Below are 19,743 nucleotides of genomic sequence, written 5' to 3' on the forward strand. Positions count from 1 at the left end.
TAGCAATTCAGAAAAGACCTAGGATTAAAATCTGGATTTACTTCTCTGGGCCCCACTGTTAGAAGGAGGAGTTAGGCTAGATGGGCTCTAAGAACCCTTCCAAATCTAATAGGTGATCGTTATTAGTTTTATGTTTTCCAGCGACATTTAATGGAGCATCTAAGTGCCAGGCACTGTTCTCGGCACTGGAGAACACGCTGAGAACAAGAAAGACATGTTTATGCTGTCACAGAGCCTACAGTGGTGTAGCGCTTACACCACACAGAGATTGGGCTCTGCTGGGGATTAGGTACAGGGCACTAGGGAGATACAGAAGTCAGGCTCCCCGTCTAGACTTGGAGGTGGCGGTCAGGGAAGGTGCCAGGAAGATGTGATATTTAAGGTGATACCAAATATGGCAGAGCCAAAAAGGAAAAGCATTTTGGGCAGTTGGAACTGCACCTGTGAAGGCCTAGAGACAAAGCAAGAGCACGGTGCTTTGGACAGAACAGCAAGTAGATGAGTGAGGGCAGGAGGGGGAGGAAGCATGCAGTGCCGAGCAAGCTGTCCTGGGGAACGCGGACTCCATCCTGGGACAAATGTGGAGTCTTCGAAGAATTTTAAGTAGGGAAGGACATTGTTACAGTTGCATTTTACTACTGAAATTTAAAAATACTTTATTTTTCTTATCACAGAAGTAATGCATGTTGATTATGAAAAAATAGAAACATACGTCACCTAAAAGGAGAAAAACAAAATGAAAACCATAGGGTCTCGCTTTGAAGCGATTCATGAGAAGTGAGGGTAAGAGCTGTGGAGACTGTGTCTGGTGTCCTCAGGCAACTTGTCCCCTTCTCCCAGTGCCCTCTTCTCCCCTCAGCACCCGCTCCCCAGACGACCTGCTGCATCGATTTTCTCCTCCCCGGTTGGTAAACAGCAGCGGGAAATGCCGTTTGGAAGGGACCAATGTAACTGTTGTAACAGGCTGAAAGCTAAATGCCATTTTGCTTACTTGGCTCTACAGTCACTCTGGTCAGTGTTCGACCTGCTGGGGGTCCACGTTCAGGTTCAAAGGCTGGAAGAGCAGCCCTGGAGTTCTCCAGCTGAGAACCTCAGGTCCCACCTCTGGTAGTTGGCTTCCAGGCCTTGACCCTCAAGGTGGCCCATCTTCTAAGTCCGAGGGGGCGGGACTGGCAGAGCTCTGGCTCAGCAGGCTCTAGCACCCACTCTCTACTCTTGCCTCTGAGATTCCCTGATGGCTTGATTTCTGGAAACTGGGCAGCTTCCCTGCTTGCGAGACCAAGGTAGAGTATTAACTCATTCATTCGTTTGTTCTATCATTCAACAAACGTGTATGGAAGGCTTCCTGTGTGCACCGCCCCCCCTGTCCCCGCCCCCGTTATGTCTAATTTCAGACTCTAACCTCTCCCAGCAAACTCCTCTAAACTGAGTATTGTGGTGAAATAGGAAGCATGAAGTGCTTTAGTAGGAAAGAGCTAAGAGCCTGGTGGGTGTGTTGGTGGGAAGAGGACGTGGAGGGCAAGATGTGTGCCCACAGCAGTCAGAACCAAGAGCCATCACCCAAGAGGAGGATGAAGAATCAGATTCTTATACCTTCCTAAGTCTCAGCCTTCCAGCCGTTAAAGGGATGTTTCTTCTCTAAACTTGATTCAACTCTATAAACACTTATGAGGCCCAGTGGGAGAACGGTGAGAGCAGAGGCTCAGGTCTTGGCTTCTACCCTCACAGAGCTCAGGTTATCTAGCAAGCAAGGCAAGGTATGGACACAAATCTAACATACAAAACTGAAAGTGATAAGGGTCAGAAGGGGTTCTAACAAGCTGCTATTAGATATTGCTTTCAAGTCGTTGAGATTCCTTCCAGGCAGGTTGGATGAATCTGGAAGTGATTTTGGGGAGAAGGTGGCATTTGAAATGGCCCCTATCAGGTTGTTTCATCCTCCTGAAGTTAGCATCTCTAGATCTGGTGTTGTTCTGAGATATGAATAATATCTGATTTTAGCTGGAAAGGAGGCAGTGATGTGCGAGGAGGAAGGACAGAGGTGAGGAATACAGGTGTGGAGCAGGACAGGACATGAGGACCAGGGCTTCGGCCTTGGTGTATTTAGGATTAGGATTTGTAGAGTTGGCGAGGGGCGGGGGGCAGGTTGTCAAAGGAATTTCTTGTAGAAGGAATAGCACAAGCAAAGGTGTATAGGCAGGGGCATTCAAACGGTTCAGTTTAGCTCAACCATCAGCTGCATAAGTAATAAAAGTCCCTCTTATTGAGGACCTACTAAGTACCAGGCATTGTGCTAAGCATGCCACAAACTTCCGCTCATTTTATGTTTAAAACAATCCTATGATTATAGGTGGTTTCGCCTTAATTTTATAGATGAAGAAGGCTCAGGGAGATTAAGTAATTAGTCCAAATTCACACAGTGAATAATGGGCTTGGAATTCAAATCTGGTTTGTCTAATTATATAAAGCGCATGCTCTTAACCACTCTGCTGGGATGAGGCTGTAGAATGGATGGATTTGAAACTGGGGGTATCCTCAACTGCCAAAGCAAGGTGTTTGGATCTTATTCTGTAGCCAGTTGGGCACCACTGAAGTCTTAAGCAGTGGAGCAATATCCCAGTTTGACTTCAGGAAGATCAGCATGGGAGGCGTGACCATGAAATGCTGAAGTGAGAGAAAACGGGACCAGGGAGACTTATTTTGAGGCCACTGTGACAGTTCAATGAAAGATAAGGAGGAGCTAAACTAAGTAGGGATGGAGAGTGGGGCAGAGGAGAGAATCATTGTTCTTTGTCATCATCATCTTATTCTTCATCATTTTCATCACCAATATTACAGGTAGATGTCTGTCTCAACTCCTTCCTTTTACACACAGCCCAGAGAGGGAAAGAGACTTTTCTCAGGCCACACAGCAATTCAGTGACTAAGGTGGGACTTGCATACAGAAATCTTGACCCCTTTCCCACTACTTTTCCTAATCACTTGTACACCTTTAAGGGCAGGAGGAGGAGAACCTAGCTGACTCTGCCATCAGGCAGGCTCTGCTCTCCTTGGAGAAACTCTAACTTAGCTCTGACAGGATTTGGGATTAAGATGTGTGAGAGCTGGAGCAGTCTGCTGAGAGCCAGGGACCAGGGGGCATTCAGAGTGGAGGGTCCCAGGCTTGGTTTATGAGCTGCTGTTGCTTCTCAAGCACTTTCCCAGACCTCTGAGAAGCACTGTGGAATCAGAGTCAAAGATGTTGCCTTCAAATGTGAGAAGAGTCAGCCCCAGTCTCCTCACTGTCCTGCGAGAGTATGGACCTGGCTCACCGGCACATGGAGAGTTTACTGAATCTTGACTGAGTGCCAGATGCAGTGCTAAGTGCTTTAATGATCCCTCTCCCCAGATTCTCACAGGGATACCATTTTATGGATCAACTGAGCCTGGGGATACTTAATGCTTTTTCTAAAGTTAGTGACAGGGCTGAGGCTCGAATCCATGACTGGCTGACTCCAAAGTCCTGTGCCTTTAAGTAGTACACTGCGTTCGCTTCTTCCTTCCTTTCTTTCTTTCTTTTTTTTTTTCTCTTTTGTGTCAGTTTCTTTTATTAATAACGTCTCATACTTATTAACTGCTTTTTACTTTACAAAGCACCCTCACATTAGTTTTGTTCTATGAAGTTTGGCATGAAAAGGCAGATTCTTATCTCCGTTGGATAGACGCAGACACTAAAGCCCTAAAAGCTCAAGTTCCCAGCACTAGTTACTGGCAGACGCAGAATTGATAATAACAAAGCACATAATACATTGAGATGTTACCACATGCAGGGGATGATGCTAAGTTCTTTATGTGTGTTATTTTATATTCACAATAATCCTGTGATGTAGATTCTATTGTTCTCATTTTACAGTTAGGCAAATTAAGGCATGCAGAAGTTAGAGTACTGTTCCTGACGGCACACAGCTAGTAAGTGGCAAAGCTGGGATTTGAACCCAAGATGTTAATGCCAGAGCCCAAGCATTTAGCTGCTAGACTACACCATCCAGAATCTCCCAGATTTGTACTGAGTGACAGTTTTGTGATACCTCAATGCCATCAGCTACTGCCTCTGGCTGCTGTTATGATCCTGTGGGTTTGTAGATACCCACAATTAGCAGGAAGTATTAAAAAAGGGCAAAGGAGGGGGGTGGGATGAATTGGGAGACTGGGCTGGACATATATACACTATTGATACTATGTATAAAATAGATAACTAATGAGAACCTACTATATAGCACAGGAAACTCTACTCAATGCTCTGTGGTGACCTAAATGGGAAGGAAATCCAAAAAAGAGGGGATATATGTATACGTATAGCTGATTCACTTTGCTGTACAGTGGAGACTAATACAACATTGTAAAGCAACTATACTCCAATAAAAATTTTAAAAAAAATAAAAAATAAAAACGAGCAAAGGACAAAAGGCTTCTGCCCCAGGTCCAGCAGTCTACTAGTGCTCCTACATCGTTCCTGATTTGCCCCTTGAATTTTTTTTTTTTTTTGGTCACGTCGCACAGCATGTGAGATCTTAGTTCCCTGACCAGGGATTGAACCTGCACCCCTTGCATTGGAAGCACAGAGTCTTAACCACTGGACCACCAGGGAAGTCCCTGCCCCTCGGATTTGACCCATTGTCTGCTCTACACTCAAGTACAGAGCTGGCAGACTCCCCGGATCCTGACCATTGCCTCCTTGGCTCCAGTTGCCTGCTCCATGCCTTCAACCTCTCCTAAGTCGCCACCCTGCCTGTTGCATTCTCATTTGGATCGCACATAATCAGGGCTACATTTGTTGTGAAGAGCTGCTGATGGTTTGGACCAGTGGAGCGGAGCCTCTTTGTTTATCTTCAGGGGATCACTAAAGCCCAGCGTGAGTTTAATAATTACATAAAAATGCTAATTGCAGCCACTTTTATTCGATGTCTAACATTTGCTAGAATTTTATATGCATTGTATCTCTAAACTTTTCATCAACCTAGCACACTGAATATTATTATACTCATTTTACAGGGGAGGAAACTGAAATTCAGAGAGGTTAAGCAGAGGTTAAGTGTCTTGCCCAGAGTCCCATAGCTAGTAGGTGCTAGAGCAGGAATATGAATCCACGACTGTCTGGCTCCCAATTTCACATTCTTTTGACAATTACATGCTGCCTATTTCCTTTTTTTTTTTTTTTTTTTTGGCCACGCTGTGAGGCATGCGGGATCTTAGTTCCCCAACTGGGAATTGAACCCTGTCCCCTGCAGTGGAAGTGCGGAGTCCTAACCACTGGACCACCAGGGAATTCCCTCTGTTTCCTTTTTTTGAAAACCAAGTTCCTAGATGGGTAGGTGAAAGAAACATAGTAGATGTAGTATACTGGGATCTCACTGAGCCCGTGTGACAGGTTGGCTCATACATATCCTCACAGTCAGTATCAGATGGAGAACTTTGTATTGTGATGCTAAACTGAGGTGGATTTGTAACTGGTTGCCAAAGGATGCAAATTGAAGCGTGGATATTAACCTGAAAAGAGGAAAGAGGACAGTATTGGCAGTACAGGGCATAAAAGTGAGACATGCCACTAGCGAACTTGGAAATATGGAAAATAAGTTTGATCTCTGCGAGTTAAACTAACAGATGAACATGCAGCAGAGAAATTTGGCAAGGCTCAGCATCAATCACAATGACCCATGTGTAATCTCAATGATTTAGAACAGGCCTGTGCTTGTAATTTATTAAGTGGAACCCTAATTTATTGTATTATGTCTTTTTTTTTTTTAAGGATTTTTGCAACTTTGGAGCTTTGTTTTTTTTAAAAAAATTATTTATTTATTTATTTTGGTTGCCCTGGGTCTTAGTTGCGGCAGGCAGGCTCCTTAGTTGCGACTTGAGGGCTCCTTAGTTGTGGCTCGTGGGTTTCTTTGTTGTGGGTGGCCGGCTCCTTAGTTGTAGCATGCAGGCTCCTTAGTTGTGGCATGTGAACTCTTAGTTGTGGCATGCATGTGGGATCTAGTTCCCTGACTAGGGATCGAACCCGGGTCCCCTGCATTGGGAGCATGGAGTCTTAGCCACTGCGCCACCAGGGAAGTCCCTATTGTGTCTTGTTTAGAGAACTATTTTATAAACATATTGGAGACATTCATTTGGTAGTATAAGAAAGGGCAGTTTGATGAGCAGGAATTTGGCAATTGGTAGTCTAGCATCATCTGAAGGATAGGGTCACACTGCTTGGGGGAACACCAACTTTTTTTGTGTCTGAAAAGAGGGTTTCTGTGTGGTGAGGCAGGGATGGTTTCTTAGACCTCTCTCCGGCCTGGATGAGATTTTCCTCAAGACTGTCTACCTCCTTTTCCTCCAATTTGGTATGTCAAAAGCAACTTTTGATTTGCTTCCCTGGTATTCGGCGAATGGCAAGGGAGTGTTTTCATGGAGGACACAAGCATGCTGTTATTGGAATGGAAAGCCCCATCATAAATTAAAATAACTTGACGGTCTTATTTACCCACTTTATTGGAATGGAAAGCCCCATCATAAATTAAAATAACTTGACGGTCTTATTTACCCACTTCAGTCTTTTGGGGCTTTGATTGTCATTAGTCAGCCTTCCTGAATCTGATCTGAGGGAGAGCCAACCCTGGGATGCCATAAATTCACGACTGTGATGCTTCCCATGGTGGTGTATTGGAGAGAGTTATCCAGCAGATGATACCAAGACTGCCTATAACCCCATTTTCTGCCTGTTAACAGACTCTATAGCATGTGTGAGGGCTCGCTCCTTGGCTTCCTCTCGGTCTTCAGTTTACCAAGGCTTTGTGGAGTGTCGAGATATGTCTAACTGAATGGCACTTAATAGACTTTTTCTTGGACTTCCCAAATCCCAGAGTGTAAATGGCCTAGCATTAGCTGTGTAGACAGACTGAACGTGTAATGGAAAAAGCAACAACAAACAAGGATCTCATCCACAATACTAACCAACCTCACACAATATTCAGTAATAAACCTAATGAGAAATGTGTGACTTGTATATATATATGTATACACACACATACACACACAACAAAATGATTCTAAAGCTTCACTGAAAGGCATAAAGGAATATCTATATAAATGGAGAGACATACAACATTTATATAATATTGTTAAGATGTCAATTCTCTACAAGTGAATCTATAAATTCAATGCAACCTCAATCAAAATCTGAGGCAATTTTTATAGGCGTCAACAAGCTGATTCTACAGTTCGTATGGGAGAGAAAATGGACTGGAAATGACAAGAAAACCTTATTAAAGAAGAACAACAGGGGACTTTCTCTACCAGATATAGAAATACAGTGTTAAGCCATAGTAATTAAAATAGAGTGGAAACAGATAATAGAGCAATGGGACAATAAACTGAGACTAGAAAAAGATATATGTATATATGTGTGTGTATAATATATATATATGTATATGTATATATAGATTTAGTTTATGAGAAAGGTAGCATTTCTAATCAGTGGAGAAATAATGGCTACTTAAGAATAATGGTGGAAAATTACTATCTAATCAGAGAAAAATAGAGTTAAACCATCACCAAATACTTTACAGCAAACTAAACTCCAAATGGATTATGGACGTATATGTAAAAGAAGAAACTTATAATATTATTCAAAATGCCCATTATGCCAAAAAAGAAAGAAAAAAAGCAAAGATACTCAAATTCACTAGGAATCTGGAGTGAAAATTAAAAATGACAATGAAGTACCATTTAAAAAATCCCATTTGGTAAAATTAAAAAGGTTGATAATATCTTGAGTTGGCAAGGATAAAAACGCTGTTGTGGGAACAATTATTGAAGCTTCTTTGGGAGCAAGTTGGGCAATAATATTTGTCAAAATAGTGCAGGTCCTTTGATAAAGTAATTCCACTTCTGTAATATATCCTAAGGAAGCACGCAAAGAGTCATGTCCAAGACTATTCATTGTGGCACTTGTTTGTAATAGTGAAAGCTGCATAAACCTACAGGCCCATCAGGAGACAAGTGGTTAAATACCATGAAGTGATGTTATGTCCAGAGTGTGGAATTTTACAGGCAGGCCGTAAATCTGGAAATACTGATTAAAATCATTTTGTCACATACTGAATGTAATAATAATAAACCATTGTTATGTTTCCAAATTTGAGGGTGTGTAGAACGTTAAGAATGAGGTAGACCTGTATGTAGTGATGTGGAAAGATTCCAAGACATGGTGAAGTGAAAAAAGCAAATTGTATTGCACAATCCTATTTAGACAAAGATGTGTAATAACGAAGGGATGTATCGCTACATTCAAGGAAAGAAGACCAGTAAGACATACACTAAAGTGTTTTCTGCAGTGGTTAACTCAGATGGGACAGGGGGAGAGGGCGAAGCAGGGGCATTCCTGTTTCTCTCTCTCTTCTCTTTTTTACTGGACTTACTACAAAACTTGTTTTCATCTGTTGCTCATATACTTTAAAAAAAGTTCCAGAGTTTTGCTGTCCATGAGCATAGTGTCAGTCAACATTGTGACTTGTTACCTAAACTGTCTTTTTTTTTTTTTTTTTGGCTGCACCTAGTTCCCTGACCAGGGATCGAACCCATGCCCTCGGCAGTGGAAGCTCAGATTCTTAACCACTGGATCGCCAGGGAAGTCCCTAAACTGAAATGTCTTTGAGGTGGTGTGTGTAGAAATGATTTTAGGGTTCTCACGAGGTCCCCAGAGCTACCTTGGGGAGGCCGATTGAGGAAAAGACCAAGGCATTGAGATTCCTGGCTTCTGTTCCACTTCCTCCAGAACAGCCCATTTTCAAAAATCAGTGTGTTTAAAGTGCTGCATAAGATTCACCTTAAAAATGGACTGTGGTGGTGGGCTGCTGTTAAAAACAATGCTTTGAAGCCCACTAACCCAGAGTAAGGATAAGCATGGCCCTGGTGTGCTCCGCTCTAAGCACTCCTGAGGGTCTGGGTTCATTGCTTGGCCTTTCAACTCAAGGTAGAAATTGACATGCTGGCTTTACTCGGAGAGCACCCCGGATGGGAAAGGGACTGAGAACCGGGGAGAACGGCCAAGGGAGCCAGGCATGGCCAGGGAGCGAGAGGACTGACCTCAGTTATTGGAAGGGCTGTCAGATGCAGAGATTGGTTCTCTGTGGCACCAGGATCAGAATGAAATCCATCAGCAAATGGAGATGTCAGAGGTGTCCCAAGATGAAGTGGGCTGCCTGGGGAGGTGCAGGGGTTCCCATCACTGGAGGTGTGCAAGCAGAAACTACAACATTTGTGGCAGAGGTTCTGACAACAGATGGGGGTTCAAACTGGAGAACCTCCAATGTTAATTCTCTCTACAAATATTGATTGAGCTCCTATGGTCCAGGCAAAGTACTGGGCACTGGAAATATAGGGATGATTGAGAGAAGCAGGGTCCCCACTCTCAATAAAAAAGCAAACAAAACAACAAACTAACAAGCAAACTTTTACTTTTTAGGTATTACTCCGAAGATAATAGAACATGATGCGACAGTGACTGGAAGGGGGGACATTTTTAGATAGGGAGTCGGGGAAGGACCTTCTGAAGAAATATCTGAGCTGAGACCTGAAGGATGAGAAGGAGCCATTCATGCAAAGATTTTTCTGGGCAGGAGGAGCTGAGCGTAGTAAAAGGATTAAGCAGCTGTTGCAGGATTTGAAGCAGGGGAATGCTGTGATGTGATTTAGGGTTTAAAAGGCACTATGGGAAGTGGTAGAGAAGGGGAGGAAGGGAGGCGGGGAGGCCAGTTAGGAGGCTGTTTCAGTCAAGCAGGATAGAGATGGTGCCAAGTTGAACTAGAGTTGACAGCAGCAGAGTTGGAAAGAAGTAGATGGATTTAAGTTTTATCTTCTATGATTCAAAATCAATTCATTTAGTCAACTGATCCCAATTCATTCAATCAGTTGATTCGATTTAGTCAATTGATCCCAGAAGTAGGCTGGCCTTCAGAAGTGACTGCTTCCTAAACAATGTGTTAACCTTTATGGTTGGACATAAGGGGCATTTAACCTCCTCGCACGGTAGCTGTTTTCATAGGTCTTGAGGTCTCATTTGCAAATATCCACAGGGATGGATAGCCAACGGCTACTCTCAATACCAGTTCTGATAGAATTGCACAGATCCTACTTGTTAGCCAAACCAGAGTTCAGGAGACCAGGATGAAGTCCTGTCCTCCCATGACCCTGACATCCCCTTGGCTCTGCAGCCTCTCCTCTTGCCCCACACTCAGCAGGTGGCCTAGGCCAAGAGCAGGGCACCAGGATTCAGGCAGCCTGGGGGTAATAACTGGTGATGGTGTTTATTGGCTGGAAAAGCTTGGGTGAATTAAGCCTCTCTGAGCTTCAGTTTCCTCATCTATAAAATGGGATTGTTGTGTTATATGAAATGATCCCCTTACTTTGCTAACCACGGATGCCTGGTGTTTAGAACAGTGCTCAATAAATGACAAATGACGCCACCACCACCTCACCTTCTCTTTATAGCAGAGCTTTTTGAAAGAATTATCTTCCCACTGTCTTCACTTCCTTTTGTCTTGTGCTTTCGTCGTGCCCCTGAATCGCATTCCCTAATTTCATACACGCTCCCCTCCCCCATCCTCCATTGCCAAACCCATTGGATGCGATTCTCTTTTCTTACTTGACTTGTCTCCTCTTTTACTGCTGTTGAACACACACCAGCTTTTAAAACCCCTCTCTTCTCTGGGTCATTCTACAACGGCATTCTCTCCTGGAAGGTTTTATTTTATTTATTTATTTTTAACATCTTTATTGGAGTATAATTGCTTTACAATGGTGTGTTAGTCTCTGCTGTATAACAAAGTGAATCAGCTATACATATACATATATCCCCATATCTCTTCCCTCTTGCGTCTCCCTCCCACCCTCCCTATCCCACCTCTCTAGGTTGTCACAAAGCACCGAGCTGATCTCCCTGTGCTATGCGGCTACTTCCCACTAGCTAACTGTTTTACATTTGGTAGTGTATATATGTCCATGCCACTCTCTCACTTCATCCCAGCTTACCCTTCCCCCTCCCCATGTCCTCAAGTCCATTCTCTACGTCTGCGTCTTTATTCCTGTCCTGCTCCTAGGTTCTTCAGAACCATTTTTTTTTTTTTTTTTAGATTCCATATATATGTGTTAGCATATGGTATTTGTTTTTCTCTTTCTGACTTACTTTACTCTGTATGACAGACTCCTGGAAGGTTTTAACATGCAGAGAACCATGATCAGATTTCTACTTCAGAAAAATTACTCAAAACCACACAACAGCATTTTCACAGCACCTGGCACATAATACATGTTCAGTGAGTGTTGCCTAATATTGCTGTTGGTCGCTGTTATTCTCTGTGTTCCATGGCATCCTGTGCATACCTCTGTAATCTCACTCATCATATTGTGGTATTCTCTTTGGTTTCCTTGTCCACCTTCTCCAATAGACTCCTTGAAAGCAGAGACCTACCTGGCTCCTGTTTACTTCTGGGGACATGGGAGGATTTTACTTTTCTTCAGGTAGGGCCATGTGGCTTCCTTTGGATAGTGAAATGTGAGCAGAAGTGGTATATGTCACTTCTGGGTGGAAAGCACTTACTTGCCAGTGTGCCCCCCTTTAGTGCCTTCTTCCTCTCATGGCAAATGTGAAATCGTATGTTGATGTGGAAATGCAAGGCTCAGCCACGATGTGGAGGACAGTAGTCCTGGAGAGTCCCCCAGATCTGTAGCAGACTTTAGGTGAGTGATACATCAGTCTTTGCTGTTCTAAGACCCTGGGATTTCAGGGGTTGTTTGTTGCTGCAGGAAAGCCTAGCCTAATGTGAGTAAAACTGATCTATATCCTTACAGCCTATTCAGCACATACAGTATAGGACCTTAAAAACGGAGGTGGAAACAATAAATGAATAAATAGGGAACAGGAGGAAAAAAAAAACTAGAAAGACATTTCCTTAGGCTTATGTGTTGGAGTCCTTGGCTGATTAGTTCAATAGTTAATAATCCTTTACATTTCTGTAGCATTCATAAAGAGCTCTCATACCCACTTCTTGTGTATTCCTACACACCATTCTTAGAGCCAGGTGCCAAGGGGGAACTGAGTCTCAGTGGTATTAAACTGTGGCAGAGCTAGAGTTCAAACCTTGGTCTCTTGTCTCCTGGTTCAGGGCTCTGTCCATTGCCCCCCTAATATCGACAAATAAGGCCAAATGTGTGGACGGTAGTTGCATAGGCCATTGCCAATCGCCAGGGGTCCTGGCCACAGTGTGCCTGTCTCTGTGCCAGGCTAGCCCAGCCCTTGGCAAGAGAGGCTGGAGCACATGTCCTCATAATGGAAATGCTGAGATTCATGCCCAAAGGATGTCAGGACCCACACACACAGACACTCACACACACATGCACACACTCTGTCTCTCTCTCACATCTGTTGACATTTAGTTCCACATGAATTCCAGCTGTGTGCATGTCCCCATGTGTGCACACTCACATGTACACCTGCACACATGTATCGACATACTCGTACACACATACTGTTACACATTAAATATTCTTTCACTTATTCACGTGTTTTTGTATTTACGCACATTCACATGCACATGCATACAGACATATTGCTGGCTCAAATGCTGCTACATACTTAAATATGTGCTTCACAAATATCCACACACAATTACCTATGTGAAAATAATACCCTTCATGTGTTCTCACTCTTAAGCACTTTCACGTATTCTTACATATGTACGCAGATACACGCACATCCTCACTACACGTATTCACATGTGCATTTATAACCACAGAAGTACACATACTTATGTTCATACCTGTACATGGTCAGATACATCTCTCTCTGAGGTTACCTGTCTAAATCTGTTCAAACTAGCGTACACATATACACAGGCCAATGTGTACATTTGCACAAACACATGGTCCCACAATATACACATGCACACACATGCTCCATGATGTATAGATGCTGCAGAGCACACACTTAGGCGCACTCGTAAGCACACGTGTCCAGACAAGCTGGATGGTTCCCTCTAGGTCCTAGCTCCAGATCTTTCTCTTGTAGAGTGCCGAAGGTGCTGCTCTAGGCCAGGACTCCCTTCCCTCTTCTCCCTCGTCCATTCCTGTCCCTGCTTCTACCTTCGTCTCACTGCATAGACTCAAAGAGAGTCGCTGGAAAGGTCAGATGAAGGCCAGCCAGCCTCAGCCCTCCTCTCGTCAGGAACGGATAGAGACCCCTGCTGCTTTGCTGGCTGCCTTCTCTGCTCTCAGCTCTGGTGAATAAAGCCAGGCTCTGGGAGGCAGACAGTCAGGCCTGGGGACTCCAGCTGTTTACAGAGTGGCTCTGCACTCCTGTTGCTCTTAGAGAACAGACACAGCCTGGAAAGTTTCTGACATTGGGACTATGTCCATATTACCGTGGACCCAGGGTGCACGACCAGCTCTTTGCATGGCTGGTGAGGCAGAGCCCTGGGATGAAAGTCTGGGGGCCTGAGCATGTCTGTTCAATGAAGTTCCCCTTTAGCTCTAACTTCTTTATGATGAAAAGAAACAAGCAAGGGCTGGGTAATCCCAAACATCCGGAAGTTAAATGTTTATATTTGGCTCAGGAGAACGTGGGGTTTGGGGTGGTATAGATCTGAATTCAATTCCCACTTCTGCTACCGATTAGCCGCATGTCCTTATGCAAGTGACCTAACCTTTCTGAGCCTCAGTTTACTTATCTGTGAAATGGGGATAACATGTCCTGGCTCATGGGGGTTGTTGTGAGGTCTAAATGAGATGAAACACGTGGAAGTGCTCTGCATACTGCCTGGCACACAGTAGCATTTAATGTGTGGTCGTTGCCCTTGTTACTACATTAATACGAGTCCACTCTTGCTCTCTAAGCGTATTCTGAGTGACAAGGAAACAGGCTTGAATGGGAAAGTGGTCCAGAGGGTTTGGTTGGTGGGATTTAGGGGAGAAAGAAGCTGAGGGGAAGGGGAACTTTGGCCACTGCAAAGAGCACTGGACCTGGGTTTCTGTCACACCTGTTCCATGCTGTGTGACCTTGCTCAGGCGACGTCACCTCTCTAGCCACCAGATTCCCTCTTAGTAAGGTAAAGGCTGACTTAGATAGTTTCTTAAGGTTTTTTCTAGCTCTGAGATTTTAGTTTTTTCCCCTAAATCATCTGCAATGTAAATTAAACACATATAGATAATTAAGAACCCAGTAGAAAAAAATCACATATTATGGAATATGGAAGCAGGAAAATGACAACTCCTACTTTTGATTAACTTTAGTTAATAAGGACAAAACTGTGTTAGCTGTGGACCATTCCCAAAGAAGCACCTCATCGCCAATCCTTCATGTTCTGTCTAAACATTATTGATCTCCACTCCAGGGGGCCATCTCTCTGTGCTCCCCTTGTTGGTTATCTCTATTTTCATTACTTACTATTTTCTCCTGAGGCATGCTGAGCCTAGCATGATTTGAGGTTGGATTTCCACTTTTGATAACGCTTAGGTTGTTGCTTAAGTGTGCTTTGTGGGCCTGGGGTCCCTCAATTTCCCCTGTCTGTGCTCTTCAATGTTCTGGCAGTTGCAAGGATTGGATCTTAATCCCTGCTCGGTCAATAACTAGTTCTGGGATGTGATGTCACCAAATCTCGGTTTCCTCAGCTGTAAATTGGGGAACATTGTGTCTGCCATGTCTACTTTGTAGAGTGGTCGTTACAGTAAGTATTTGGTGAAGGAATCAAGTGAGAGAATGAGTGTGAAAATGTGTTGAAAATTACGAGTGGCATTTAATAATAATAACTGACATTCATTGTGTGTGTACTATGTGTCAGACCCTGCACTTAGCACTTCTGTGCCTTATCTCCTAATCCTCACAACAGGTCACAAGGTGGATGCTGTTGGTCCCCTGCTTCTGCAGATGAGGAGGCTAACTTAGGCTACCTTGTCCAAAGCCACAGAGCTGAGCCTCAGATTTTGTCTGGGCATGGAAGACTGTGTCCTAATTGCTATACTGTCTCTGTAGAAAGCAGTATGCAGCAGGAATGAAGTCTGGAAAGGTAGACAAGAGATACCAGAGAAGGGTAAGGCTCAGAGAAGTCTAGAAATTGCTCAGGATCACACAGCTAATCAGTGGTGGCTTTGGGGCTTCAGTGCTCAGAGCCTCCATCATTGCCACCATCATCACCACCATCATCACCACGATCATCACCATCATCGAAAACATTAAGAGCACTTAACGAAGAATTTACTGTGATAAACACTTCCCTGCACATAATTTCCATCCATAATAACTTGAGGTGGTAAAAAAAAAAAACTTGGTGAAGTAGTATGATGTTAATCACCCCTGGGATTTTACATACAACGAAGCTGAGGCTTAAAGATACGAACCAAATCAGCTTCTTACATATAGTGAGTGAACCCAGGTCTACGTCACTTCAGAGTCTCGGCTTTTAACCACCACACAAAATAAGGGCAAACCACTACGCCTTTAGTAATCTGTAACAAGGAAATAGATCTCTGTGTGACCATTACAGGGAAAGAGTTGGGGGTGGTGTTGGAGTGCAGATATGTACACCTGTCCTCAGATAACCAAGTTCTTAACATAACTGGGTGGCCCCTGACTTGGTGTGATAACTCTTTACCATTTCAGAAGAAGAGAGGAAGTGTCAACACCCACCGCACAGAGACTATGAATAATGCAGATGTCAATGCACTTCTGATTTGGGAGGGAGAAGAAGAAAAGCAGAGAAGTTCATTAGAAGCTCTAATAAGATATTCATTCACAGAGTGGAAAGACTTGGCTTTCGAACCTGGAGGCCCAGTGAAAAGCAGCCATGCTGGTTCCTAGTCGACAGGTGGGACCATCTCCATATGGAGATAAAAGGCCTATGAGTTTTAGGGAATTGATCGCTTTTCCTTTGGATGTGGGCAGGGTCTCTTGACCATATTAAGACAGACCTCTTTGCAGGAGCATAGATTTTGGACCATTTGCCCCATGACATAATGGAGCTCAGTGATTTTTGCCAGTCTGGGACTAGAAGGTTAGATCTAATCTCCATAAATGTTTAGGACCAAATAATGGTTTGAATCAACAGACAATATATCTGATTTGGCTTATTTATTTTAGAAAATGACTGAGACCTGTTATTAGATCACTGTGCCAGCTGCCGAGGTTACCACAGGAAATGAGACAAGATTCTGGCCCCCAGAGAACTGACATTATAGTGAGAGGAGGGACACATGAGCAGACTGTGAGAGTGTAAGTGCAGGTGGTCAGTGCTGTTATGGGAATTGTAGCACGTGTCACGAGAATGGGTAGAAGGGACCCATCGCAGGCTTAGGTCAAGCACACACATGAACTCACACACGTGTACACACGTGTTAGAGTGTGAAGGCTTCCTGTGGAGTTCATTCTTTTTTTTTTTTTTTAAAGGGTAGCTTTATTGCTTTGCCAGGCAAAGGGGGACACAGAGGGCTCCTGCCCTTGAAAACTAGATGTCCCCCTGTGGAGGTCATTCTAAGCAGAGAGTTAAGGGAGCCTGGAGGTTGGCAATGGAAAGGAGGCTGGAGTGGGTGCTCTGGGCAGAGGCCTCAGCAGCATCAAGAGAAGGCTGAAAACCAGAGGGCGAGCACAGCCCGTGTGGAGAACGCCGGACAATTCCATTTATCCAGAATGGGAAGCGAGAGGGAAGAGATGCAGCCGAGCAGAATCAGAGGGGCCTTCCAAGCTTAATGCTGAAGGGGATGGGGGTCCACAGGGAGGCGTTAATGCAGGGGACTGGCATAGTTAGATTTGTATCTTAGAAAGACCACGGTGTGAGGAAGAATGGATTGGAGGCGGGCAAGATGCAAGTCTTGGGACGCTTTGCAGTAATGTGGGCCAGGCACCATGGAAGCCTGAGATGGACCAGGGTCAGGTGGACATTTGGGGATGGGTGGTTTAGAGGATTTCAAGGCAGTAACATCTACAGGGCTTGGTGATTGACTGGCTGCTTCTGCCTCTGCTTATAAAGAGATGATTGAAACTGCCTTAATTATTTTCTCACAAGCTAAATTGCTCCCTTCAAAACAAGTATAATTGATTTTTTGTTTTCAAGGATTGAGAAAAAAAAATTGAAAGTAGCATTACATTTATTTATAATTACTAATGTAAGATTTACTCTTTGTAGAGATTAGAAAAACATAGAAATACTGAAGGATATGAAATCATGCATAGGTCTACGATCCAGGGATAATTGCTGTTAACATTTTGGTATTTTTCCTTCTAGTCTTTTTTTCTAGAGTAACTGATTTACTTTAAACTTTTTACTATGGGAATTTTAAAATACATACAAAAGTAGAGAGAAGAATCAATATACCCATTTCAGCTTCCGTAACCAGTCTTCTGCTATTCCACAGTTGAATTTTAAACTTAAAAGCAGGTCTTTACATTTGCTTTAATCTAAAACTTTCACCTGTTGATAGAATTTTGCTTTTGTAATCCTGAGTGTTGAGCATGTGCTAGCCCTGCTAGCTCTTTGGCCATTTTCAGATGTATGTCTTCACCCAAAACATTGACTAGGACAGTAAAAATGTCCAAATCCCATAGTATACCACTGAAGAGCTGAAAAAACACCAGATTTTCCACTTCCCTGGGGAAGACCAACGCAGAGGGTAGATATTTTAGGGAGAGAGATATCCCGAGCAGGAAATAGCAGCTTGTGTTTTCACTCACTCACCATAGTTGTCTCAGCAATGGAACCGAAGCTGTTGATGAAAATGTTGCAGCTCACGTTCACCGGGGGACCTGCCAATCAAGAGAGATTCCTGCTTAGTTCCAAGGCCACAGAGAAATCCCCAGGATAGGACCAGTTTGTGGGATTTTGACTTCAGGGATGCATCCCCCTTGGTGGAGGAGACCCTTGCTTGCCCTGCACCCCACCCCCGAGCAGCAGGGACTCCCAGCCACATTGCTGTGCCAGATTCCCTGGTCCCCGAGTGAGCACCAGTTATAGAACACCAGAGGCTGAGCCAGGATGTACTTTCATTAACAGGATAATTCATCATCCTGCCATATGGTTGAAATCCCTTCCCCAAACCCCATCGGCTGCCTTCTAATTTGTGGCCGAAAGGTTACAGCTACAACATTTGGAGGCCATCTTGGGAATCGCAAGGAACAGCAAGTTCCTTGCCTTGAACTTATGAACCAAGAATGATTGTCTGAAAGGGCATTGATGGGAATTACCAGCTGAGGCATCCAGAGGGAACCTCAAAGGAAGTCCATAAGTCTTTGTTAAACACTTTCCAGGCAATCTTTTTGAATACTACTGCAAGGACAGGAAGGAAGTGGAGGAATATTTGCTCTTCGGAATCTCATTGCTAGAGGGACCTCTGTCCAATTGAAGCCCAGTCTCTTCATTTTATACTATTAATTACAGCAGCTACCATTTACTGAGCAAGTTTTGCTGTTGTGCTGAGAGTATTACTAACATTATCTCATTCTATCCTCTCAACAACTCCATGAGAAGACATGGTTATTCCCTCCATTTTACAGATGAGGAAACAGAGGCTCAGAGAGGTTATTTGTGCACGGCTACACAGCTAGTAAATGGTCAAGCTTGAGCTCAGATTGATCTAATTCCAAAGCTAGTGGTCTTGATGGCTATACTTTTTGAAAGAGGTTCAGAGAAAGGAAGGGGTTATGCTCAAGGTCACAGAGTGGCAGAATCCAGGATTTTAAGCACTGGGCTTCCACATGTGCAGATAAGAGGGCTGGCATAAAATAACCAGGGAGGAATGTGAGACCGTGGGTAAGGGTCATAGAAGCAGTAGGAGTCCAGATGTGAGAGAGGTTCTGAAGAGTGAGGCATTAGGGAAGACGTCATGAAGGTGATGACCTTGAGCTGACCTTGAAGGTGGGTAGGACTTGGATAATAGGTCATAATCCTTCACTTGAAGATTGTGACATGCCATTTGTGAATTTTTTCAGGTCCACTTTCTTGTTGATCCGCATGAGGTCCTGAGGTTGGCAGGGCAAAGTTACTGCCCCAGCTTCGTAAGTGGAGCACAGAGAGTTTTAGTAACTCACCTGGGCTTATTTACCCAGCAAGGGGTGGAGCCAGGACTCAAACCCAAGTTTTCTGATACCCACTCCTCTCTGTCCCTCTTGAAAAAGTAGCGCAAGCATTTCACCCAAACTCAGCCAAGACTTCCTTCTTTTCAGAAATCCTGGTGTATAGAAAGGGACTCAATCCTGCTGTGAGAATCCAGGTTTTCCTTCCAAGGGATTGCCAGGATTCCTGGGTTTTAGACATAGCCCCAAGGTCTCCCTGGCTGTTTGCCCTGAGACACGCCCCTTCCCTTTTCTGGGTTGCAATTTCCCCAACAATTTGGTAGAGTAGATCTTGATCTGGGCAGTCATTTTCAGCTCCATGGGGTTGGAATTCCCTTATGGAAGCTACCCATTTGAATTATGATGTTACTGTATAGAATTTCAGGGCTGGAAGGTCTCTCTCTTTTTCCTTTTTTTTTTTTTTAACATCTTTATTAGAGTATAATTGCGTTACAATGGTGTGTTAGTTTCTGCTTTATAACAAAGTGAATCAGCTATACCTATACATATATCCACATATCTCTTCCCTCTTGCGTCACCCTCCCTCCCACCCTCCCTATCTCACCCCTCTAGGTGGTCACTTGGTGCTTTGGAAGGTCTCTTAAAAGTCACCTAATCTATTGCTTTCC

At 43.9% G+C, this 19,743-nt stretch overlaps 1 protein-coding gene across 1 annotated transcript in view; it reads right to left on the reverse strand.

Annotated features, from left to right (window-relative positions):
* GLRA1 (glycine receptor alpha 1) overlaps positions 1-19,743 on the reverse strand; it is a 72,543-nt gene that overhangs the window by 33,320 nt on the left and 19,480 nt on the right. Inside the window, exon 4 of the mRNA XM_061188987.1 lies at positions 17,742-17,809. Within this exon, the coding sequence (XP_061044970.1) occupies positions 17,742-17,809 (68 nt within the window). The remainder of the gene's footprint in view (positions 1-17,741; positions 17,810-19,743) is intronic.

Source organism: Eubalaena glacialis, chromosome 4 (genome assembly GCF_028564815.1).
Source record: "Eubalaena glacialis isolate mEubGla1 chromosome 4, mEubGla1.1.hap2.+ XY, whole genome shotgun sequence".
In the NCBI taxonomy this organism is placed as follows: Eukaryota; Metazoa; Chordata; class Mammalia; order Artiodactyla; family Balaenidae; genus Eubalaena; species Eubalaena glacialis.